Source organism: Cicer arietinum, chromosome 8 (genome assembly GCF_000331145.2).
Source record: "Cicer arietinum cultivar CDC Frontier isolate Library 1 chromosome 8, Cicar.CDCFrontier_v2.0, whole genome shotgun sequence".
NCBI lineage: Eukaryota > Viridiplantae > Streptophyta > Magnoliopsida > Fabales > Fabaceae > Cicer > Cicer arietinum.
In genome coordinates, this window is record NC_021167.2 from 8,876,774 (window position 1) to 8,902,520 (window position 25,747).

General features: G+C 31.0%; 3 protein-coding genes across 4 annotated transcripts in view; all 3 read right to left on the reverse strand.

The window, feature by feature from the left end:
* Positions 1-3,015: 3,015 nt before the first annotated feature.
* Positions 3,016-5,736, reverse strand: LOC101500919 (uncharacterized). The gene is made up of 4 exons (XM_004512473.4): positions 5,628-5,736; positions 5,323-5,472; positions 4,511-4,708; positions 3,016-3,534 (listed from the first exon to the last, which is right to left on the reverse strand). The coding sequence occupies exons 1-4, from the start codon at positions 5,703-5,705 to the stop codon at positions 3,355-3,357; spliced, it is 606 nt and encodes a 201-aa protein (XP_004512530.1). The 5' UTR covers positions 5,706-5,736; the 3' UTR covers positions 3,016-3,354.
* Positions 5,737-6,514: 778 nt separating this feature from the next.
* On the reverse strand, positions 6,515-13,643 carry LOC101501251 (mitochondrial carnitine/acylcarnitine carrier-like protein). The gene is made up of 3 exons (XM_004512474.4): positions 13,353-13,643; positions 8,379-8,770; positions 6,515-7,214 (listed from the first exon to the last, which is right to left on the reverse strand). Exons 2-3 carry the CDS (start codon positions 8,768-8,770, stop codon positions 6,713-6,715), a joined length of 894 nt encoding a protein of 297 aa, XP_004512531.1. The 5' UTR covers positions 13,353-13,643; the 3' UTR covers positions 6,515-6,712.
* A 1,581-nt stretch (positions 13,644-15,224) lies between these two features.
* LOC101501560 (probable sphingolipid transporter spinster homolog 2) overlaps positions 15,225-25,747 on the reverse strand; it is an 11,483-nt gene continuing 960 nt past the window's right edge. Inside the window, exons 3-16 of one of the 2 annotated variants that reach the window (XM_004512475.3) lie at positions 25,587-25,688; positions 24,375-24,479; positions 24,205-24,280; positions 24,027-24,101; positions 21,205-21,307; positions 21,060-21,113; positions 20,444-20,489; positions 19,821-19,912; positions 19,535-19,611; positions 19,148-19,261; positions 17,778-17,897; positions 16,551-16,679; positions 15,949-16,027; positions 15,225-15,788 (exon numbers count right to left, since the gene is read on the reverse strand). In XM_004512475.3, the coding sequence (XP_004512532.1) occupies positions 15,670-15,788; positions 15,949-16,027; positions 16,551-16,679; positions 17,778-17,897; positions 19,148-19,261; positions 19,535-19,611; positions 19,821-19,912; positions 20,444-20,489; positions 21,060-21,113; positions 21,205-21,307; positions 24,027-24,101; positions 24,205-24,280; positions 24,375-24,479; positions 25,587-25,688 (1,291 nt within the window). In that variant the 3' untranslated portion in view covers positions 15,225-15,669. Of the gene's footprint in view, positions 15,789-15,948; positions 16,028-16,549; positions 16,680-17,408; positions 17,470-17,743; positions 17,898-19,147; positions 19,262-19,534; positions 19,612-19,820; positions 19,913-20,443; positions 20,490-21,059; positions 21,114-21,204; positions 21,308-24,026; positions 24,102-24,204; positions 24,281-24,374; positions 24,480-25,586; positions 25,689-25,747 lie in introns of those variants that run through there. The other variant, XM_073364292.1, reaches the window with a different exon arrangement.

A 25,747-nucleotide genomic window follows, 5' to 3' on the forward strand; every position in this document is an offset into this window, starting at 1 on the left:
TGGCTAAATCTTTTAGACATAGTCCTTATATCTCATAATAATCGACTTATTTGGTCAAGGGTCATAAGTAGTCTGATGTTTGAAGTAATAAGATATCACAAGTTTAACTCTCCCTCTAATAAAAATTAACAACTAACTACTAACATATTAATTATTAAAAAGAAAAAGACTTATTTCCTCATTTAACACAAATTAATAAAAGTGAACACTCTAGTACCTTGAGTTTAGTTGGGAATGATACCAACATCTAATCATTTCATGTCATATTATTTTTCATATTTTGATTTTGAATTTCTTTTGTCTTCAAACTACTAGTACTCAATTAAATCTCAAAGTATCAGATAATTTACTTAAAAATGTATCAATTGAAAAAGAGATAGAAAAAAATATATTTTTATCAAATTATTTTTATTAAATATTAATATATTTACAATTATTATAAATAATATAAATAAAATATAAGATATTAAATTAATTTTAATATTAATGTATGTAGTATTAATTATATCACATAATTCATAAAAATAAACTAATGTAACTTTAAAATTTTAAAAAGTCAATTATTTTAAGATAATTTTTATAAAAATAGGCCAATTATTTTTGAACAGCGAAAATAGTATAAAGTTTAAAAACTAAGATAAAAAATGCGATGGATAAAGTATTTTGTACATTGCATTCATTTAATGGTAGAGTCAAAGGGAGCAATTATGATTTCTTTAGGACAAGTTGAATTAATAAAGTATTGGATATTACGGAAACATCCAAAGTCAACTGGTCAAAGGAAAGTTCCTTTATACATCTAACTAAGATAAGTAAAACCACGATTAACTCAATTTCTTAGATTAATTACTGTTTAATGCTTCAACTTGATGTGGAACTTTAGGCTTACGAGAATATATTCGGGATGAAATTATAATGCATCAATTTTTGTAAAATTATTTTTCTTATATTTTATTTTAGAAAGAATATTTTAACTTTTTAAATAACCGCACAATTATTTTAATTTTTATATAAAAAAAAAACAGAAATACATGCAAGTTATGGATGATATGGTTGTATATCGGTAACTTAAATATGTTTAATATTCTAATTAAGTTGATAAAGTGAATGATTTAATCATAATTTTAATGAATATTGTGTAAAAAAACAAAATTAAATTGACTAAAAGGACATTAGTATTAGTAGTAGTATTAAATGGAGGAATCAATGTATCACTATGTTCAATTAAAAAATATATCATTAATATAACTTTTCATGAAAATAATTTTATTGGAGATCTAAATTTAAGTTCACTATATTATAAAAGTTTAAAATTAGTTGGTAGCTCATATCACTTCACATAAATACAAAGTATACTGAAATTTTGAATATTAATTAAACTGAAATTATTATCAATGATTAATTTCATTTTATTTAAAATTAATTATATTAATTAACTAATGGTACATAAATTAATCCACAAGAATCAGATGATAACATTTTTTATTGAAAATAAACTGAAATTAATCATTGAACAGAATATATTGTTGGACCAATTCAGCAAGTTCACGATTATTATTGTTCTTATTTGGTCCATAAATTAATAATTTAAAATTTGATTGGGGTCACCTAAAGAGAACAAAAGATGTTAATGGCATAACCAGAAACTGTATGGATTTTTTGATTCAATAGTTATGATGTGAAAACTTCCTTTTAAAATTTCATTTTCTCATTAGATTAATGTTTGAAACTTTTAGTGTAGTTTAGTGGTTGTATTATGAGGTCATCTAAATTAGACAAATTACGTCCACAAGTTATTCAATATAAAAAAAGAAAAAAAGAAAAAGGAGTTTAAAAGTGGCGTAGTTTCCTTTTCCTTTAAAAAAAATATTGGATGTCCCATCATTCCACGGATTTTCCAGCTAAGCATATGACTTATAATCTATCTAATTTCTGACTTTAATTTTAATTTTCTGTCCATTTACTTTCTGTTTCTTGTTTTGTTTTCATAGTATATCTTTAATTAATATCATGCAAGTTCATAGGATAGATATATTTGATATGAAGAGTGCAAATTTAAATATGGATTATCCACTTTTTTTTTATAATTAATGTGTGTGAGTTTTACTGTTAGAATTTTTAAAAGTCGAATAAAAATATTTTTATATTTAATTAACATTAGAATATTGATATAATATTTTTCATTTACAATTTTTCGAACATATATTTAATAATTTTTAGAAATTTTAAAAACATCAAAACACTGTTTTTTTATTTTAAAAAAATTATTAATTTGTTTTATTCTTTTTTATGTCACAATTATTTATTATATGAGTCTTTTGTCTATCTTGTAATTAATAATATAAAATAAATACAAATTTTAAAAATTTTAAAAAGTAAGCAGCTCCTTAAATTTTCATATTTATTATTTTAATTTTTTATTTATTTTGTAATTAAATAAAATTCTATTACATTTTTTTAGTTGACTATTATTATTATTAAGATTTAATATATGATCTAATTAATTCATTTTTACTATTAAGATCTAATGTATACGTAACTTTTAAAAGTAAATATTTGGTGCGAGACGTGATTGATCTCATAGTGATGAGTAGATAACATATCATCTAATAAATTTTAAATAAACTATAATATTATCTTAGAACTTGATTAAGAGTATCATGATAAAAAAAAAAAAAAAAGTATACAACATTTTAAGTTTAGTTGGGAATAGACCTCTATGTAACTATGTTCATTTTTTCATATTGAATGTCAACCCCTAATATATTAAAGGAGATATAAAATGCTTAGAAAGATCAATCAAATTATTTCTTGACAAGGGTTAATTAGTTATATGCAAAGTTAATAAATACTTGAATAATTAATATTTCATGTATAATCAATTATAATTTTTTTTACAGAATAATCAACTATAATCTAATCAATCAAATATCTTATTTCCACACATTCTTCTATATATATACAAGCGATGAGATCTATGGCATCCCTCATCCAATAATTCAGCTTAAATAATTAAAAATAATAGGTTGTCTGAATCTGGAAGAAAATGTGAGTGTTACACATTTCATGATTTCACATGGCTCTCTGTCTCTTATAAACTTTGATGGTTCATTTCCCCAAACACACTAAAGCTAACATATAAACTTACTATATATAGAATTAAATAGTACCACTAATAGTACCATTAAATCCACCCAAATTCAATCTCACATACTTTATTAAGTAATACTAACCACGAATTAAGTTCAAATAGCAACATGAATGTCTAATAATTAATGTCTAAGAGCAACACACCAAAATTAAGTAGCAAAAGAATTATAAAATCAATGTTAATTAAAAACATTAATTAATTAATTAACAACCTAGTAGTTTCAAATGTGGCCAACTAATAGGACGTAGAGGAACCATTTTCTTTTCACCTTTGCGTTTCTTTTCATTCTTCTTCTTGCCTCTATTCTTTGCCACCACCACTTGTTGCTCATTATTAGAACAATTGTTTTTCTTTTGAGGCTGCACCACACTATCACATTTTTCCTGGATCATCAATATAATTAATTAATATTTATTAATTATATCACACATTGATTCTAAGATTCGTTTCTATAATATTTTGCAGCATATATAAGATTCTGTAGCCGGCAGCACCACCATGTTTGTGTTTTTTGATTATAACCACTCATTTTATTTTAAATAGTATTATATGTTATTTTACATAAGATGTTGTGTATGGTAAATAATTTAAAAACAGAGAGGCTATAATGCACATAGTAATATAGTATATGAAGTTTCTAGTAAAGGGTCTACTTTTTTGCTTCATAAATTAATTGCTTAAGGCCCTTGTGAATAATTAATTTATATAGATACAACCAAAAAGGGAAAGGTAAAAGATATAAAATACTAGAAGCTCCATTCATGATGCACATGATTTTTTAGGCATAGTTTGTGTAATATTAATTGGCCTAAGATCTAATAAATTTTCATGTTAGGTATGTCTTGGACCATAACTCTAATTATAGTATTCTAATTATCTTATTGAAATTGAGTAGATATTTTTGTGAAAGTGACATAGTGAAAATTCAAACTATAGTATCCTAATTATTTTATTGAAATTGGGTGTATTTAATTTTTTTTTTTTGTGATAGAGACATAGTGAAAAAACTTAAAACTATAGTATCCTAATTATATTTTGTGTGAAAGAGGCTTAGTTCTATCTTTTTCTCATATGTTCCACTAGAGCTTACTATTTGTAGCATCATTGCCACTATAGAACTTACTCATAGTACCATAGAAAATTAATTTAATAAGAAAAAGTGTATGAAATTTAGTTTGACTAGTGAGTGGTGACAAGTATATGTAATAAAAGTTACAAGAGTTTTGTTAGAATTAAGATTAGAAGCCTATAAGTATAAACTATAGGTATACTAGAGTTTGAAGTTTTTCATCAATAATATATAGGAAATTTATTCAAAGTTCAACACTACTCAATTAAACTAATAATGAATTTGTTTACCTCCAATTCAAGTATGTCATTATCATGGTGAGGCATTATTTCTTTTTCACCATTATGATTTGGTAGATTGTTGAAGGTTGGAAATGAGTAACATATTTCTCCCTTGGAACCTTGGCTTGATGAAGATTCTCCAGAAGCTTGTGTGGAAGCACGAGACAGAGGATTAGAGCTTCCACTTGAATCCATATCAACACAAAGCTACAAGAACAAATTAACAAGTCAATTAATATACATTGATTTCCATGCTACTAAAATATTCAATCTTTAGAATAATTAAATTCATGTAACATTGTAATGTGTGTGCATCATGTTTTTTGTACAATGTTTTTCCACAAAAATTAATTATGAGTATCTCAGATCTAGATTTTTTGTTGTCAAAGTAAATTTATAACATTGAACTTCACTGATTTAATTATGTAAATTCACTTACTCAGTAATTTTTTAAAGTTTTAATCGTCGAGAGTTTTAATCTAACTATGAGATTTATGATTCAAATGATTAGATTCATGCAATTACCGATTTTTAATATCAAACATCAAACGATTCACATTCTGACTTTGTCACATTGTATCAGTCATATCCTAATTATATTTGATTATTATATCATAGTCAACATCATATTTGATTATTATATCATAGACAACGTGATGTTGATGTCAATTTTTGTCTTATTATGAAAAATGATTTGGTTTTAGTAAAATAAAAAACAATGGCTATTCCATTTAATTATAAAGCTTATCTAAAAGAAATCAATTACAAATGACAAAATATGGCTAACAATAAAAGGTTGATAGAATTATATAATGTTAAACCTGAAAAAGCCTGTTTTCAAGAATGGCTACACGGTCCAACAATGTTCCTTTAAAGTAATTCTCTTTGATAGAAGAATCAGATGATTGTTTATCAGCAGCATTAACAACAACATTGTTGCCATATCTTTGTTTTCTTTCTAAATATTTCATCTGTCACCACAATACCAAAAATACATATTAAAAAAGTTAATTTGATACATACAAGTAAAATTTTCTAAAAAGATTATAAGAAACCATGTGTGACATAATTGATATCATTATGGCAATACTTAGTAAGAAGAAATTGTGAAAAATAATTAGCTCACAATGAATTCCAAATGATCGAGCCTAGCAATGAGAGGGATAGAGGAGGAATCATGAGAGGGTAATTTGAGATCATCCATTTGGGAATGTTTGTTTGTGTTATGACAGTAAAAATAATGTGTTATGTAGTGTTATATATGAAGTGTTTTAATTATTTCATCACTCACAAAAGAAATAAAATAAAATAGGAAAATGACTTATTCCCTAATTTTTTGTTGGAGTGGCGAGATTTTTGAGTACACATCACTGGTCATACATTAGTTAGTTTGTTATCTTGTTATTATTATGTGGCAACGACAATTTCTTTCGGTTATATTTATTATTTATGGCTTTTATGATCTTGTGTTTTTTTTGTTCATGTATTTATTTTTCTGTTTGTTATTCATCTCTTTTTTTAGAGTAAATTATTAAGACGATTTTAAAATAAAATTGAATATAGTTAATTTGAAAATTGAATATAATTAATAGAGTATTACGTTTTTTTTTTTGAAAAACTAGGGTTTCAATAAGATTAACATGGGCTTGTGGCCCAAAGCTTATGTTTATTAGTCCCACTTTTATTTATAATTGATATCTCTCAATATAAAAATTGAATCTATGAGTAACAATTGAAATTGCTAATATGATAGTTAGAAAATTTCATTTGCACCCTACAACACGATAGAATAAACATGACATTGAAATGGTAAGAGTAATTATAGGTAGCAAAAGATATGTAACTATGTTCTACTTGTTTTTTTCTTCTTTTTTGTTACCTTAATTTACGATCACTACTTGTCTGTCTACAACGTATCTTAGTTGTGTCGAATCTTAATTTTTCAAATTTTCTTGAATCAAGTATTTGTAGCATATCCGCATTGTACTATGTATCCGGACTCCTAAACACAACTTTAAAATAAAAGGATGCTTGCATTATCACTTGGTAAAAGAATGATTCCATGAAGTAACAATAGACATAAGCCCTTGTGGCAATATTGCAATGCATCAAATAAAAATGTTGCAGGATTTGAGAGATAAAATAAAATAAAAATTAAGCACTCATGGTGTACTCAATGATATTCCCCTATGAACCTTGCTTATGAAGTAATCATCCCAAAGCTGACCTTGTCATCTCATAAGCCAAGAAACATGCTGCATTGGCAGGAACACTTCTGAACATTGCAGGACCAAAACCTTTGTAAAGACCTTTATACCCTTCAGAAGCTTTTATCCTTTTGAAAGCATCAATTGAACCAGAAAACTTTGGATTTTTGTAATCATCAACTTGAATCACACTCTTAATAACATCAGTTGGATAAACCATTACCCAGAAAGCGGCTCCTGCTAAGCCTCCGGCAACCATCAGAGAACCTCTACCTAGTTTAGAGGTATCGGAGCCACCTGCAATTAATTGCTTTGTTGCTTCATATACGCCGAACATTGCAGCGTTTCCAGGTATTTCACGAGCCATAGTCGGAACCAAGCCCTTGAAAAGTCCTTTTACGCCCCCTTCTGACCGAAGAACATGCCTTGCCACATCCATCGGTCCTCCATATTTAACTCCCAATGTTGCTGTTCCTGAACCAGCTAATGCACTCTGTGCTTGTAACCTGGTATTCATCATGAAACACAATATTTAGTTAGAAACATGGTAAACAGTATCTTACAATACACGTGAGTCGTATCTCGACTCATACAGAATTAAACTCAAACGATACGGATCTCTAGTGTGTATCTATTTTGGACATGAATCTCATCTTGAGTCTTGATTCATTCTTATGAATCACAATGAATGACAACCTAAACTTAGCGCTGTCAGCCACTTTTGGTTGCCAACTTTGTATAGCTAGCCACTTTTCTTATGTCATTTGATTAAGGAAAATGCTTATTGTAACGAGAGAAGTTAGACAAGAAGCACAAGAATACTACATGACAACATGTAACACTAAGAAATAATAACCACCGATTCTCCCATGTATGGTTAGCCAGAACCTGATTGGTTATCATAAGATTGAATCATGGTTCAGAAAATAAAACTTGCAATTTACAATTTGAATCTTGATTTGATAACCACGGTTAGAAGAACAATACATATTGATTTCAGTTGTTTAAATAATAAGGTGAAAAGTAACTCCATGAAAAGTTACTCAAGACTAATCTACAAATTAGACTTATTCTCATTGTCATTGATTTCATGTCAACCATGAGAGAAATGGTGAAATTTTCTTAAAGTGAGGACTTAAAGAGATGTCTCAAAGAGAATCGGAGAATTTAAGATTAGGCCAAACCTTATCCCAAAAGCTAGTTCAACAGGTTAGGAATGTCCACACTATATCTGTAGTCGATATGAGATCTCAACACAACTCTCATGCCCAGGCATCTAGAGAATGGACAAATGCAGGTGACTAAATAACAGAGAACAAGAATTAAAAAAACTTGGTTCCAGCTAAAACTTTTTATTCTTTCAAAGGGGTCAAAATATATGAAAAAGTTTACATGACAAAGTAAAAAAACAAACCAGCAAGATATTGATAGAAAGAATCACAAATTAAAAAAAAACGATTAAATAAGTGCTGTGTTGTTAATCGCGGATCACGGAAAATAGAAGTTTGTTCAAATTCTGCTGCGCAACAGTTCTATTTGACAACATTTTGTACTAAATAGCGTATAGCAAAACATTAGCAATTTCTTCAAATTCTGCTACGCTATGGCGCCTCTATTTAAGAACACCAGACAAAATACCGAAAATTAAAGCACAATCAGCGGCATCTAACCTGCATTTGATCAGTTCAGTAGGGCAAGCAAGGAAGGAAACAGAAACTCCAGCTGCAGCTCCACAGACAACCTGCTGCTGTACTGTGAGGGGATCACTAGGATGAGTCCTCAATAATGTCTCCATTTGCCCTCTAACTGTAAACAGGACAGCATTGAAGGCAGCTACCGTAGCAAGTGGGGCTCCCATACCTTTGTATAATCCCCTTGGACCTTCAGCTGCTATTGTCTGCTTGACGGCATCGATTGCTCCAGAATATTTGGGAACCTGACCAGGAAGTGGTGTAGGTTGGCTTTGAAGTTTCACCTTTATGGTGTCAAATGGGTGTCCAACTATCAGTTGTGCTGCCCCTCCAACAGTCCCAGCAGTAAGGTCCTTAGCCACATCTCCCATCTAGAAAAAAAAACAAAATTTCAACCAGGGAAAATCGAGGATTAAGACAAAGGCCTTGTTTGGATAACCGCTTATCACATAAGAGCTTATGTATAAGCTATTACTATAACAAAAAATAAAATAAAGTCAAACTGTTTTCATAAGCTATTCTAAAGAGCTTATGGAAATAAAGTAAAAACAATTGACATTTCATTAGTTGTTTCCATAAGCTCCCTCAAACAGTCTCACAAATGCTTATACTAGTAGTTAAGCTCAAATAAGCTAATCCAAATAGGCCTAAAGTAACTTGAACATGTGAAGTAAAATCACCCCAAAAAATACATAACCCTAGAGAAAACAGCATATTTAAACAATATAGGAGAAAACACTATATATATCTTGGGTTCAAAAGCCTTATGTTTGCACCATTGCAAAGAGGTTTGTTACTGTTTCGAAAATACACAATCCCTTGGTGACTTGTTAAATTTGTTATGTCCCCATACAAAAATGTTGGAACTGCAAGACCTGTGATATTTTCAAAATAAATTTGGTGCCAAGAGAAAAGCTCAACTTCATGACATGAATTAGTGGAATTCTTTAATCAATAATTTCACAAGACTGGCATAGAATTTCAGACTCAAAATACACAAAGAATACTTCACAGTTACAGTCAAAAGATACAGCTTGAAACAGTTATAACAAAACAAATTCTATGCTTTTTGGAAAACAATTTTGACAGGTAGCAAATGAAAAAAGAAATAAGAATACATACCAAGTCATGGTATCACTAACCTAACAAATTATCCTTTAGGAAATCGAGATAACTAAACGATCATTCTTGTATTTGGAACAAGGGTCATATGGATTGTTTCATATATCATAATGCATAGATAAAAAAGTACAGGTTCAGAGGATAACTTTCTAATTGGCAGTGAAATCTCTGTTTAGCAATAAGCAAAATTAAGTTTTATAAGTTTATTCTTATATGTTAGAAGCTTGACATAAGCATAATAAAGATAATTGGTATAGTTCATTAATTAGCTAAAACTACTCTGCATTATTTTGTACTAATCTGAGACAGGTAATAAATCTTAACAACTTAGTGTAACAGTGACATTGTTTAGCTTTTACTTTGATAAGGGCAAAAATGCAGCAGGTATCAAGGTCAAAACATGGAATGAATAAGTGCGGCACACTTTTTTTATTCCATTACCTATCTACAAAACAATGTATGCTAAACAGTAAAAAGAGTAAATTAATGAAAATGAATTAGTTTTGAAAATAGTACTAAATACTATCAAGGATCAACATCAATTGAAGTCTGAAACAAATAATTTTCCTTCACCAAGCAACATGTAAAGCAATATTCAACATTCACAACCCTTTTAGCACATCCATCATATATACTTGATGCACAAAGGACCATTAACTATTTTACAAGATATACAATATACACAGATCACAAAAAACAGCTGTGTTAAATTCGAGTACCATAGTACTTTCATAGCCGCTATTTGGCAGAACTAATATAGATATGCACAAATAAGAAGGTACAAAAACAAAACAAATAATAAGGATTTCAAAGTTCATTAAAGTAAACGCTGGTTCAGATTGCAACAGGTGAAAGAAAGCCATACTCTTTTCTTTCACTGATCAGAAAAGTAATCACACATTGCTTTAAAAGTGAGTTGCTCTTGAAAAGCAACACCTCATTATAATATGTATATATATAGTACTCTATCTAATCTTAAAAGTAAGCAAAAAGTTAAATGTATTTAGTTTCAAATCAAGACCAAATACATTCCCTTTTCTATTTACATTTAAGTCCAGAGGGAGTAATGCACATACATCTATAGGAAGAAATCAACAAAGAAAAAGGTTGAGATCACTGAAGTTTTATTCATTCATGGAAGCATCGATAATTACTATTTCCAACGATTTCAATACAAGTGTGGAAAATGAACACAATCAAACTAGTTATCATCTAACTAAATTAGATCCAAACAAACACACACTATATACTTTTTTCAATGAAACATTTGGAGGTAGATTCATAATCATAACAAAGTATAAGGAATCTGATAAATGATGGATGACATTTCAATATAGAAAGAAAGTAATGTTACAATAACAGGAACAGCACAGATCATTCATGAGTGCAAATTCAAACTATTTATTTGATACAGGGGAACAAGACAGCAAGGTCACAAATCTTGGCGGACAAGTGCATGACATACTCAATAACATTGGAAAAGGCACACTTATTCGTTGACATGCAATTTAAACAAAAACATTACTACACAACAAAATCAAGAATGAAAAGGCATAAACAAGAAGCAAAAGAAACCACAAGGAGTAAGGAATCCTTGCAGTTCGCAAAATTTGAAATATATGAAGTAAAAGCAAACAATCTTTAAACTCAAACATAAAACTTCCATATAGTATTACATAAACATACTCATCTTTAAGTAAGGTCCTTAGCCACATCTCCCATCTAGAAAAAAAAACAAAATTTCAACCAGGGAAAATCGAGGATTAAGACAAAGGCCTTGTTTGGATAACCGCTTATCACATAAGAGCTTATGTATAAGCTATTACTATAACAAAAAATAAAATAAAGTCAAACTGTTTTCATAAGCTATTCTAAAGAGCTTATGGAAATAAAGTAAAAACAATTGACATTTCATTAGTTGTTTCCATAAGCTCCCTCAAACAGTCTCACAAATGCTTATACTAGTAGTTAAGCTCAAATAAGCTAATCCAAATAGGCCTAAAGTAACTTGAACATGTGAAGTAAAATCACCCCAAAAAATACATAACCCTAGAGAAAACAGCATATTTAAACAATATAGGAGAAAACACTATATATATCTTGGGTTCAAAAGCCTTATGTTTGCACCATTGCAAAGAGGTTTGTTACTGTTTCGAAAATACACAATCCCTTGGTGACTTGTTAAATTTGTTATGTCCCCATACAAAAATGTTGGAACTGTGCAAGACCTGATATTTTCAAAATAAATTTGGTGCCAAGAGAAAAGCTCAACTTCATGACATGAATTAGTGGAATTCTTTAATCAATAATTTCACAAGACTGGCATAGAATTTCAGACTCAAAATACACAAAGAATACTTCACAGTTACAGTCAAAAGATACAGCTTGAAACAGTTATAACAAAACAAATTCTATGCTTTTTGGAAAACAATTTTGACAGGTAGCAAATGAAAAAAGAAATAAGAATACATACCAAGTCATGGTATCACTAACCTAACAAATTATCCTTTAGGAAATCGAGATAACTAAACGATCATTCTTGTATTTGGAACAAGGGTCATATGGATTGTTTCATATATCATAATGCATAGATAAAAAAGTACAGGTTCAGAGGATAACTTTCTAATTGGCAGTGAAATCTCTGTTTAGCAATAAGCAAAATTAAGTTTTATAAGTTTATTCTTATATGTTAGAAGCTTGACATAAGCATAATAAAGATAATTGGTATAGTTCATTAATTAGCTAAAACTACTCTGCATTATTTTGTACTAATCTGAGACAGGTAATAAATCTTAACAACTTAGTGTAACAGTGACATTGTTTAGCTTTTACTTTGATAAGGGCAAAAATGCAGCAGGTATCAAGGTCAAAACATGGAATGAATAAGTGCGGCACACTTTTTTTATTCCATTACCTATCTACAAAACAATGTATGCTAAACAGTAAAAAGAGTAAATTAATGAAAATGAATTAGTTTTGAAAATAGTACTAAATACTATCAAGGATCAACATCAATTGAAGTCTGAAACAAATAATTTTCCTTCACCAAGCAACATGTAAAGCAATATTCAACATTCACAACCCTTTTAGCACATCCATCATATATACTTGATGCACAAAGGACCATTAACTATTTTACAAGATATACAATATACACAGATCACAAAAAACAGCTGTGTTAAATTCGAGTATGCTATATCGCCATAGTACTTTCATAGCCGCTATTTGACAAAACTAATATACACAAATAAGAAGGTACAACAAAAAAGACACATAATAAGGATTTCAAAGTTCATTAAAGTAAACGCTGGTTCAGATTGCAACAGGTGAAAGAAAGCCATACTCTTTTCTTTCACTGATCAGAAAAGTAATCACACATTGCTTTAAAAGTGAGTTGCTCTTGAAAAGCAACACCTCATTATAATATATATATATATAGTACTCTATCTAATCTTAAAAGTAAGCAAAAAGTTAAATGTATTTAGTTCAAATCAAGACCAAATACATTCCCTTTTCTGTTTATATTTAAGTCTAGAGAGAGTAATACACATACATCTATTGGAAGAAATCAACAAAGAAAAAGGTTGATATCACTGAAGTTTTATTCATTCATGGAAGCATCGATAATTACTATTTTCAACAATTTCAACACAAGTGTGGAAAATGAACACAATCAAACTAGTTATCATCTAACTAAATTAGATCCAAACAAACAAACACTACATATTTTTTTCAATGAAACATTTGAAGGTAGATTCATAATCATAACAAAGTATAAGGAATCTGATAAATGATGGATGACATTTCAATATAGAAAGAAAGTAATGTTACCGTGGTTTATCGAATTGGAGAGAACAGCACTTTAAGCAGAGAGAATGGGAGAAAAGTGTAATAATGTATCAATAGCAAAAGTGTTGATGAATCGCAATAAGGGAAATTTTGTAACCCAACACAGACACGATTTGTCAGAAAGCGACTCTATAAGCGAATCAGAATTAACTTATATATAGTGGACACACACGAGAGAGAGTTATTGTTATTGTGATTGCGATGCGACAACCTTGTTGTATGTTATGTGCTTATTATCACAACGTTTGGTTTAAGGAAAAAAAATGAATAGTGTTGTTATGTTATGTTAGGTACTTAGGTCACTGTGACGGCGCCACCTAACCAACTTTTTTGTTGTGTTTTTTGGTAACTATACTAACGTTACGCCAGTTACATTTTTATTTGAGGCCCAAAATGAATAGCAACATTTTTAATTAGCATATTTGTTGTTGATGCATTAAGCATATTGATTTCATATTTAAACCTCGAGACCAATGCGCTGCAGGTAGTATTGTATGACCACTCTCCATCACATAAAAACTGTTTATTTGAAACAAAAAAATAATTTGTGCCAAAATTACTGTGACTTTTAAATGTTGATTGCAACTTTATTAACTTTTTATTAATTGTACCGTTTTAATTAATATAATAGATATTATTTTTAAGTTATTATCTTCTATATATTAATAGTGATAGAAATGTATCAATGATTAATAAGGGTAATGAAATAAGATCATTATTATTTTTTTTATAATTTGTGTGAAATAGTGAAATGCAAAAATTATTTTGGGTTGAATGAAATACAACATTATATTAAAATTATTAAACGTGACATTCAATAATTGATTGTGATTAATGATATACTACATAATACCGAGGACGTCGACAAATCCTAAAGAAATTAGGAAAAGTCAGAATCTCATTTGATTAAAATCTAATACTAATTCTGATATATTAGTAGTATCTTTAATTTTAATATCTCTCACTTGTATACCCACACAAAAGAAGAAACATGATCTTGCCATTTCATGAGAATACAGTATATATATACCAAGATTATAAAGGCACACTATTTGATTACACAGATGAAGGTAAATGGTTAAAAGTAAAACGGGAAAAGAAACTTGAAAGATTGAGGAACTTTTATATGGTAGAATGGTGATATGAGAGCTCGCACTCAACTAGGCATACTTGTTTTAGATATAATGAAATATTATCACACTACGCTATATCAAAGTGGTCTTTAATTTGGTTTCTACTATTATACTACTCATACAAAATTTATGTGTTTATCTGTGTCTTCTTACCATTTTGTCTTTTCGATTTCTGTAGCTCATCACAATTAAAGTAAAAAGAACAATAGCGACGAAATAAAACTTCCTAATAAAGAAATTGTAAGCAATTTTAACTTAACTTTTAAATTCCAAATCGCCTATGAAGATATAGATACACTTTTTTTCATCTTAACCTTCGATTTTGAGAAAAAGCCCCTCGAAGATATGTATAGACTAAACTAAATAAGAATACCTTATATTAGTTTTACCATACAAAAATACAACTGGTTGCTAGTTTCTTCGTAAGCATAAGCTGTTTCAATACAAACAAACGTAAAAAAAAAAGAAGAATAAATGTAACTTCGTACAGCAACATTCAATAAAAATTAACCATCCTCATACAGTTGTCACATGTTCATTCGTTAATCTGTCAGATTTTTAAGTTCATTCCGATCTTAAGAGTATAGTGATAGTATATTTTCTGAATATAATTTTTTTTTTTACTGATTCTCAAAAAAGAATTAGAATGTGTAATGACATGCTCAGCCATGCAAGAATATGATTTAACATTGGACGAAAAACTAAGAAAGCATTTTGACTCTTCCTGAAAGCTTGGAGAATAGTATTGAAAAGAAGAAAGGCAAGTACACATTCCTTGCAGAAAATATCTGCTGCTAGTTTTTCTTTTTCTTTACAATAATTACATGGAATAACAAATATACACTACTAGTTTCTTTTTTATGGAAAAAGACTTGAGAATTACAATACTTACATCGAACGACAATTCAATCATGATGAGTGGATCCAGCAATCCCGTTCCATTTGAAATAATAAAAAGATGAAGCCATCTGCAGGATCTTCCAGACATATAAAGGTTACCCAATATATATCCCTTTTACCAACAAGCATCACACGCACCATGCACCATTTTCTATATGTCTGATTAGGGTAAAGATGCTACTGATTTTTACCTCTTGAAGGATAAACCACGATCCTTTCATTTGCAAATTGTAAGCATAACATTAGTAATAAAAGTTCGTGAGAAATTAGGCATGCAGATGGCTTGAAGCATCACTGCTCCCTTCAAGCAATGGCTTCCTTTTCCCTCTTGAAGTTGTGGCAGATTGGTCTTCAACATCTTCATCAGCGCTTTTAAAAAAAGTCCCTGTAGAATTTATACGATTAAGTAACTAAAATCCAGCTAAATGTCAACTTTCAACAGGATTGGCATTTATTTCCATTAGTGACTTATTATAGCTCCCCTCGTGCCATAAAGAAAGGGATGAACGAGTAGTAAATTACTAGTAAAGCTGCATGGCATTTACCTATGAACCATATTCCAGCAGCAAGAAAGAAAACAGATGTTAGACAAAGAGCTGTTTTCCTCCAGTCGTTAATATGATCCTGTGCATAAAAAATGAGCTGCTTAGAGTCGAGATATAATGCTTAAAATTAAACTCTAACAAATAAAGGCAAAAGACTGAATATTGCCAAGAAAATTCAGGCCATCAAATCTGGACGATGGCCCCATCAAAATGCAAAACAGAAATCTTTGTAATAGATCTTCAAAGGGCACATTACTAGCTATTGAAACTCCTTCACATTAAGGGGAGAGGTAAGTAGAGAAAGTCACGGCTAATAAAATAGTATTATGAGAAATCAAACCAGGTGTAACATGTATCCTACAATTTACATGGGATTGATAATACAAACGTAAATAGAAAAGGAAAAACTCAAGTTTGATTACAGAACACACTACAAAGGCCAGACTCCGGCTAAGGTATGATGAACTTCACCAAAGCACTATTGAGTGGAAATAATTATCTAATAAAACTCACGTATGCTAGCTGGTAGTTATCTATAACAGGTTATAACCTGTTATAGATTAACCAAAGCACGACAAAAATATCAGGAAATTAGGTACAACCTGCAAGACCCCAACCAGTGGTGCGGAAGGGACATCACCAAAGACATGGATTGAAACCGTAGAGATTGCCATAGACAACGGCCTCAAACTTGGTTTTACACAACGGAGAGAAACATAATTTACTGGAGCCTGCAAAAATAGTGCTATATCATCAACCAGATATTAAAGTAAACCATGAAACTAAAGAGGATATATCAATAAAATTAGAATAGAATCCAGAAAAATAATATAATTGATGAACAGATGATTGAGATCTCTTTTCAACTATTACCATCTCAATAAAGGAAATCTGGAAGTGGCATATCCAATCAAATGAAGATGCATTTGGTTTGTAGCAATGTAGTGTTTTCATTATTAAATACAAAAAATGAAACCTTTTCTCTTTATTGCCTGTTTTCAAATAATATCCAACTAACATTTAAAAAACCACCACAAAACTGAATATAATAAACAACCAAATTGCTAAAATCGCACCATAATTTTTGAAAAACTTCTTCGCAAACAATATTGTTATCGATAGAGCATATCACACCATCATTATATGTTAAAATTTTCAAACCACTTTAACATTTCAACCTAGACGGGACAAGGTATAGTTATACAAGAAATAAATGTTATTTTTATCATCCTTTGTAAAATATTTGAAAATAAAAAATAACTGATAATAAGGTGACAATTTTGTAATTATTTATGAAAGCAAAAAGCAGCACCAGAAACCAACAACAGCCCCAGACATCACATATTCCACTGTTGAGTGAATAAAGCAGTCCAAAGCAAGATGTCTAAAGCCAACATACAATTGTGCTATAGTCTGCAACCCCTCAGCTCAAAAGAAATCATATATAGTCTCATTCTCACCCTTAAAGTAGACAACCAAAGTATCCAATGACTTGATTACACTGTTGGTTGAGAGCAATAACTAAATCCAAATTAAGGCTATGTGCACTTTATGGCAAGAACTTCCAAATAGAGTACACAACTATAGTTGCAATTTTATTTATTCTATTCATGCAATGTAAGGGAATTGTACGTAAATTCATCCAAGAAGTGAAAAGGATACACCACCAACCTCAAGACTAAATTAGTAAATTACTATAATGGCTCCCATTTTCAAGTTAATCTAATCCAATGCAAAACTAATAGAATGCAACTGTCATACAAATAAAAAAGCAGGTGAACACTTTAAGGGATACAAAATTTAATCCAGCAAGTGATCCATAAAATTACCTGGGTGGCGAATATCAGCAGTTCACCCACGGAGAAGAAAATAATGAAACCAGGCAAGCCTTTGAAAAGGAAAGCAACCAAGCAAAAGATTGCCCCTATAAATGTTGCTCCAAAGAGAAGCTGCAATTGTAGCAAGAGAAGCCAAAGAAGAATTGAATTTAACAACATAGTATAAAATTGGATTTGACTTTCCTAAAGTGAGTAGTTAAAAAAGGACAACCTTGGGCCATAAAGCTCTCGCCATGGCAAATCAAAGGAAGGGATAAATCCATTAATGATCTACTGCATGTAACTTTACCTTGCATTTAGAAGAGATTGAACCCACAGTTTGAACTCATTACCTCCAGTTACACGGCAACAACTCTAACAGTTGCACCAAGTATGGTGTTGAAGAATCAAAATTTGGTCCTGACAGCCCTTATTCCATATTAACAACTGCCCACTTTCACCTTATTTTACCCCAATTTTTTATTTTACTTTTGAACTAAAAGTTTTAATAACATTCCTAGGAATGATAAGTATTTGCCAAACATATTTGTAAGTTATATACTTTAATAGTATTCTGACCATATGTCTTGAAACAAACGACCCTTGAGGGTAATTATATATATACAAACTTAGTTATATTTATGGGAAGGAAGATAAAGATACTATTAGGAATCCAAGAATTGAACTCCAAAGAAATAAACACTTCTATTAAAAACTAGGAGAGAAATCTCTCCTCCAAGGGTTTCTCCTTCACAATAGAGACTATACTCTATTCAACAATTGATTACCATATTCAAAGATATCTCTACTAACTACATAACTCCCTATTTATACACAAAAGTCGTAACTATCTCATAACCAACTAACTAACTATAACAACTCCAAATATTTATTATTCTATATCCTAACAGATACACAATTTTATTTTACAAAAATTAACTGCTTCTATTTACAATAGAATACAGACTGAAAAAAAGATCAATAATTATAAATGTTTTCATAACAGTTACAGAAACTTGGAACTTCTCCACAAAATCAATAAGGATACAAACTTACTAACGATCTCTGTTTTATCTTAATCAAAGAAATACACACACACACAAACAATAGACATGTGTGTTTGTCTATATAAAGTGGATGACAAAACCTCGTGTACATGGTAAAAAAGTGCTACAACTGTTGAGATTAAATTCAGGAAATCATGCCTACTATTACTGGTGAAAATGATTTTCTTGCATCTAGGTCAAGAATCAAGATATATTTTAAATCCAAGCTTTGTAAGTCCAAGTTTTCAATCAAATAACAGACCTAAACTAACAGGGTGATTCATGAGTCGTTTGACTTGTTTCACATTGTATGAAAATGGTATCAACTATGTTTACCTTGAAAGCATTTGAGATTGTTGAATTCATCTTATCAAGAATCAAGCCTCCTGATAAAGTCCCCAAAATCCCACAAACAATTGTAATACCTCCAAACAACAAGTCAGCATTACTCTGTCAAAAAACAAATGTCAAGGAAGTGCAGTCCAAACAGCAATGCCAGAATTGTACCAAAGTGAAGGTAACAATAACACAAATAATATTAAGCAACAACAACGACAACTAAGTCTGATTCCACAAATTGCAGTTGACTAGATGAATAAATCAACTCCATCGGACTCTATCAAAAACCAAATCTTAAAAAAAACCATTTAGATTTAAGGCTTTTTGGTAATAATTTCTCAATATTTAATATGATAAAATTGTTGGAGGGGCATATGAGAATACCATATGATAAATACTGTATCCTGCCTTTGGGCCCCAGTAAGAATAAGCTCCAATGACAAAATTGTATGCAATATACCCTGGCAATAATTGAATTCTAAGTAAGGAAATAAATAACAGTTTAGAATTGATAGTGCCGTCATCAAATTCTAAAAAATGACCATTTAATTTATGGGGTATTATGGTCAGTAAAACTATCACGATAATTTTCCGATTTTTTTTAACAATAAATGTCAAGTTCCAGAAACAAAGGAGAGAAAGGTTTCAGGTAAGGAAAAGGAACAACTACCTAGCACATTTATAACATACACACGATCATGTAAAAGCTCCTGCATATCTTCTGAGAATCTGGTGAACTGATTCCACAATTTGGATGATAACCTGACAATCATAGGTTAACTTGTAAAGAGGAAAAACAATGTTTTGATTAATCTCTTGGGCCACAAGAAGAAAACAAGATCACCAAGGAGATCCCAAATTTACTAAACTTTAGAAGAGGCACTCATCGCGAGAGTGTAAAACTGAACTTTTACCATAATATGCAAAAACAGTTCAAAAGAGAAGTTATTTGAAAGTAGGAATGGGTGAAAGTGGGGGCATTTGTGATTAATAATGATAATCTTCTTCTCTTTTCAGTTATATTAAGAGCAACACATCGTTCTAATAGGAAAAGGAAACATGACACCAAGTGAGAGAGTCCCATTTCCAGTATGTCACTATGCATATGACCACTATCTCACTAAGTAGACAGTTGAATTTAGGGTAATGGTAGTTGAATTCTACCTCTAACTTTATCTTGCTTGTCCTCTTTTTTATGCATCATAAAAGAATTTGCTTTGGGTTTTCCTCTACTTGACATCAGAAGCAGGAAACAGACAAAATCAGAAAATCAAAGGCAACAGAGCAACTCACCTGGATCCTCTGATAAAGGCTTGATCTTCAGCAAGCATGCCATCATCTATATAGAAGGGAAACCTCTAACTTTGAGCATAGACATTATTTAGTACCACAAGAAAAAAAAAGACCATACAAAAGGACACAAAGCTAAGATGGGAAGTGGAGCAGCAACAAAAAGTTTCTAAATATTAAATATACATGATAACAACACTAAAAATACATACAATTATTCTATATTTTCTTTCTTGATTAGCACAACTGCTGTTTTTCAAAATAAAAAATTTATCTTGGGAAATTTTAGCCAGCCTGTGAACTTTCTCAAGAGCTTGTTTGGTTTATATTTCCATTATCTGTTTTAACTTTTAATTGCAAAAAATTCCCCCTTATTTTCACATTGTTTTTTGTATTCAAATATTTGTACAGGGACAGCAAAAAAAATCATTGCTTCTCATACAAACAATAAACAAATATCAAACAAAGTGAAACCTTGTGGCATTTTTTTATTTAGAATTGAAAATGAAAAAGAAACCAAATATGCTCTAAATTTCTTTGTCCCACATAAATTTCAATAAGAGACCTTAGAAAATATTGAACATCAATTACCAAAGTAGTACACAAGATTTAGAGATACCTCCATTTTCTTCGATAGATGTCAGTCTCTGCTTCGATTCCATAGGAGCAAAACCTATTATTAGAAATTAGATAGTGAGTTGCTTTACAAGGATAAGAAAAATTAAGGGCATTCTAAATTGCATCAAACATAAGAAAATGGTTACCTTTCAACTGCAAAGGCTGTATTAAAAAACCCAATATGGGAAAAGGAAGCATCAAAATTGCCTCACCCCAGAATGCAATGCGCCAGTTAAATTGGCTTCCAACCTGTACATTATTATTTGAAAATTTGAAGCTGACTCATTATCACACTGAACAATGCTCAAGGTAAGGTACTGTTGACCATACATAAAGTACTGTTGAGCATTAAGCATGCAACTTGCCAGTAGCTTATATAAGGGTAAAACAATAGTTTCTTCTGAAACCTGTTTCACAAATATCCTTCCTTTTACATAATAAATTATAAAACATGGATAAAGTACTCAATAGTTCTCCTGCAGAATTCCATTATTTATAGTTAATCATTCATAACCTAACTATTTTTGCAATGGTTCAAGCTACGTCCTTTCTTTTTCATTCACTTACGTTGTGGATGTACTTAGCCATTCAATTTCTAGAGCAGTTACATATGGGTCCACTTATGAAGTTAATGTGGGCTTGAAAGAGGTTGTTGTCTCATTCATAGTTTGCTGGGGATACAATTACACTTTTAAAAAAAGGAAGAGGAAATTTCTGATTTATTTCTCTCTCTCTCTCTCTCTCTCTCTCACAGCTTTATGAACACTTCTACTCTTGGTCAAAGATGAATGTCTATAAGCAGTATGGTGGGTGTTAATCTAGACTCTCAAACTAATTCCATCTTTACATCAATAGCAGGTTGTCAGATCTTGGAAAAGAAGTCATTCCAATTTATTTGGGCCGTAGGTGATAAATGATAATCAAAGAGCTTCTTCTTTTCTGGATCCAGTATGAAGAAAATCTCTAAGTGCATAGAGAGTTGGAAAGGAACTTATATACATACAAACATGTGTCAATAATATACACACCAAGGAAATGAGACAACACAATTAACAGGTGTAGTAAAAAATGTCATTTGTTCACATGACAGAAAGTGTTAGAATATTAAAAAATATCTTATAATATCTTTTATATTATATTAGAGTATCTTGAGTTATTTTCTATAATCAATTTATAATCATAGAGATATCTTAAAATATCTCTAATTATTATTAAGATTTGTTCCTGATTGAGGATTAAGTCTATGTTTCTCTATAAATAGAGATTAGTATTGAATCTTTTGTAATCAAGTTAGCATTAAGCTATTATCAATAATATTCAAACCCTTATTATTTTCTCTCCTCCTTTTCTCTAAAATTCCACAATTTCAACATGATATCTAGAGCCTATTTCGATCCTCCTTGAACAATCTTGCTGTTGTTCCGCTGCCGAGTTCCCAACAGTTAGGGAATATAATCATAGTTTCTCTTTTCCAATATTTTGACACGTTTCACTCGTTTTCCGTTCAATTCGCTACTGCCGCCGTTACCACTATTTCCAGCAAATTTTCCTGCGAACAACGTCGTCATCTCCAGATCAGGTCATGCCCGAAAGTGCGTCGCCAAAAGCCGCCACACACGCTCTCACGCGCTACTAATCTCTCATGCGAGTAGATCTGCCGCCGCGGTCTGCTGCTGTCTGTCGTCGCTGCTGGAAAAGTTTTCCGATACGACCACTTCCTTTGTGTGCGGAATCTCTCAATCTACACGACCCATATTTTTTATACCAAAAGTTGCTCCACGCGCGCTCATGTGCCTTCAAGATCCTCCGTGTTCATTCCATGCGCTGCCGCCAACAGCCCCGAGCTTAGGCGTTTATGTCCGCCTTCCAGCACAATGTTTCAGTCGTCTAGATTGGATTTTCCTTCTTGTTTCTAGATCTGCCCTTACTTTCCAATTTTGATCAACGAAAAATATGCGTTCTTGTTCAAACAACCATTGTCTCTCCTGTTTTGGATGCATTTTCTCACTTCGTTGATCGATCGTGGTTTCGTTTCATTAGAGTCGCGTTGCTTCTTCTTTGGTGTTTGTCATGCACTTTAGTTGTTATTAATAGATTATAACAGTGGCTTCTATTCCCACCGACAATTATTTTGATGGTGTCCCTTTTCCCACTATGAATCATATTAGTGATGACTTCTTCTTCCATTAATGGTTATTCTGACGATGTTTTTTATTTTTATAACTCACTTTATTTTGACAATTTGTCCCAGATGCACTGGTCCCATCTTTGTCCCAGATGTATTGGCCTTGCCTTTCTCTCCCTAAAGTGTCCGCTCTCTCCTTGAAGTATTTTCAAGTTTAAATATTTTGAGTCTCCGATATTATTGGTTTGAAGCTTCCAAATGTAGTTTTTTAGAAGAACGGACCTTGCTTTGTTCAATTGCTTGCCATGAATTTCTCTCATGTTGATGATCATTCCAGCTATTTGGCTAAGCTATATTTATAGCAATTCTCTCCGACTTCACCTGCATCCCTAAGTTGCCTTTCCATCTACTTTTACTCTTTTGCAGAGCAATACATTGTTTTCTTGTAACAAGCTAAAGCTTAGTAAGCTTTAGCTTGAGGGGGAGTGTTAGAATATTAGAAAATATCTTATAATATCTTTTATATTATATTAGAGTATCTTGAGTTATTTTTTATGATCAATTTATAATCATAGAGATATCTTAAAATATCTCTAATTATATTATGATTTGTTCCTGATTTTGGATTAAGTCTATATTTCTCTATAAATAGAGGTTAGTATTGAATTTTTTGTAATCAAGTCAGCATTAAGCTATTATCAATAATATTCAAACCCTTATTATTTTCTCTCATCCTTTTCTCTAAAATCCCACAATTTCAACAGAAAGAAAACAATTAGGTCATGCAACCAAACAGAATAAACAATAAGAACCATCTTAACACAGCTAGATTGTGCATCTTACCAATCCACCATAAACATAGCCCAGAGCAGTTCCAGCTGGTATACACATGTAAAATGCAGCAAGCCATGCTGTTTTCTGCCATCAATAAAAACATTATAAAGCCGAAACTCTGCATTCAATGTTAGAGATTTTTTTTTATTGAATTATGAAGGGGAGTAGAGAAATGAGGCATACATACCTGTGCAACAGGGGCATTGTCATCTATAAATGGTGCTGCAAGACTTATGAAGGAAGCCTCACCAACACCAACTAGCCTGGGAAACAAAATGCTGTCAGTCTTGACTCAAATATAGCATGAGAAAATGGCGAAGGCCTTGAAAAGTTGAAAGAACTAGAATATTCCCTTACATTCGGCATATTGCAATAGACCAAAAATCAAAAGAACTGCCACATCCAGCTACCGCAAATGTCCAAACAGACAATCCAACACCAATAAGCCGGAATGGATTGTGACTGAAAACATGATAATGCATTCGACCACCATTCAATTAAATAGGGAACATGAAGATAGCAAATATTTCATCTCATTCTAAGCTACTTAAGCTTTCTTTTAGAATAGATATGGTTCACAGTTGATCAAATAAAATCATACTAGATGATAGGAAGGTTATGTAAAATTAGAAAGAAGGAGAAACTAAAATGTGACTTCTTTCTATTTCCTTAAAGATTAGATAAACCACAGAAGAATAAATATCAATCAATTTATAACAGTAAATAGAATTGACTATTTAAGTGCAGAAATAGCTACTCATTTGTAGAATTTTTACACCTCTATGATTACATTAACCAAACTGCAAGGACTAAATGGAAACAAAAAGTTACATGGTGATGTGCATGGTCCAGGAGGAGTCAAACTGTGTAACCCATGGACAGGCTTGTTATTCACTGATGTGAATTTTAAAAGAACAGAAAATGATCAGAGAAGTAACCCAAGTATAGACTTTAGACTCTTCAGCAACAAGAACTTTGATGAACTTGAATAAAGAATCTAGAAAACAAATTTTACTTTCTTTCTATCCCTAGTGTCAGATAAAAACTGTTGAACCTTTTGGGATGAACAGTTCCTCAAAAAGATATTGGATATTGCTCCATCCTAACATGATATAATGGGCCTACAGGGACCAAACAACTTGGGTTGGATTATTAATTCTTCTCCTCCACAAATCACACATGTAAGAGGAAGTCTAACGATGTTGTCATGTCTGAAGTGGAATGTTCAAACACAGCGAATATTCAATTTGTTCTATACAGTTAGATCAAGGGACTCAAAAAATTCACAACATATTGAGTCATTTAAACAACCCTGCAATGTCAAGGATCTTCTTCTGTTATTTTTATTATGGTGGCTAGAAGGTCCTATGCACAACTTGATTGAAGCACCCTCAGCTAACATTAAATTATATACATGTAACATCAACACTACAAAATTTAACCTGTACATCAAATAATGTAAAAACAATATATCATTTAGACATTTTGATGTCACAGTAAATGCATAAGTATGAAAACTGTCAGAAGCAGGCAGAAGCTAATGCACAATGTAACATTAAAGCAATTCACCTTTTGGCAAGAGAAGCAAATATTGGAGAAGCAATTAGAAGTCCAACCATAAATGCAGATGACAGAACTCCATCTTGAAAATTGTTCAAGTTAAAATCCCCCCTGAAATGTGAAAAACCATGCTACCGTAATAAGTTAAATAATATATATATATATATATA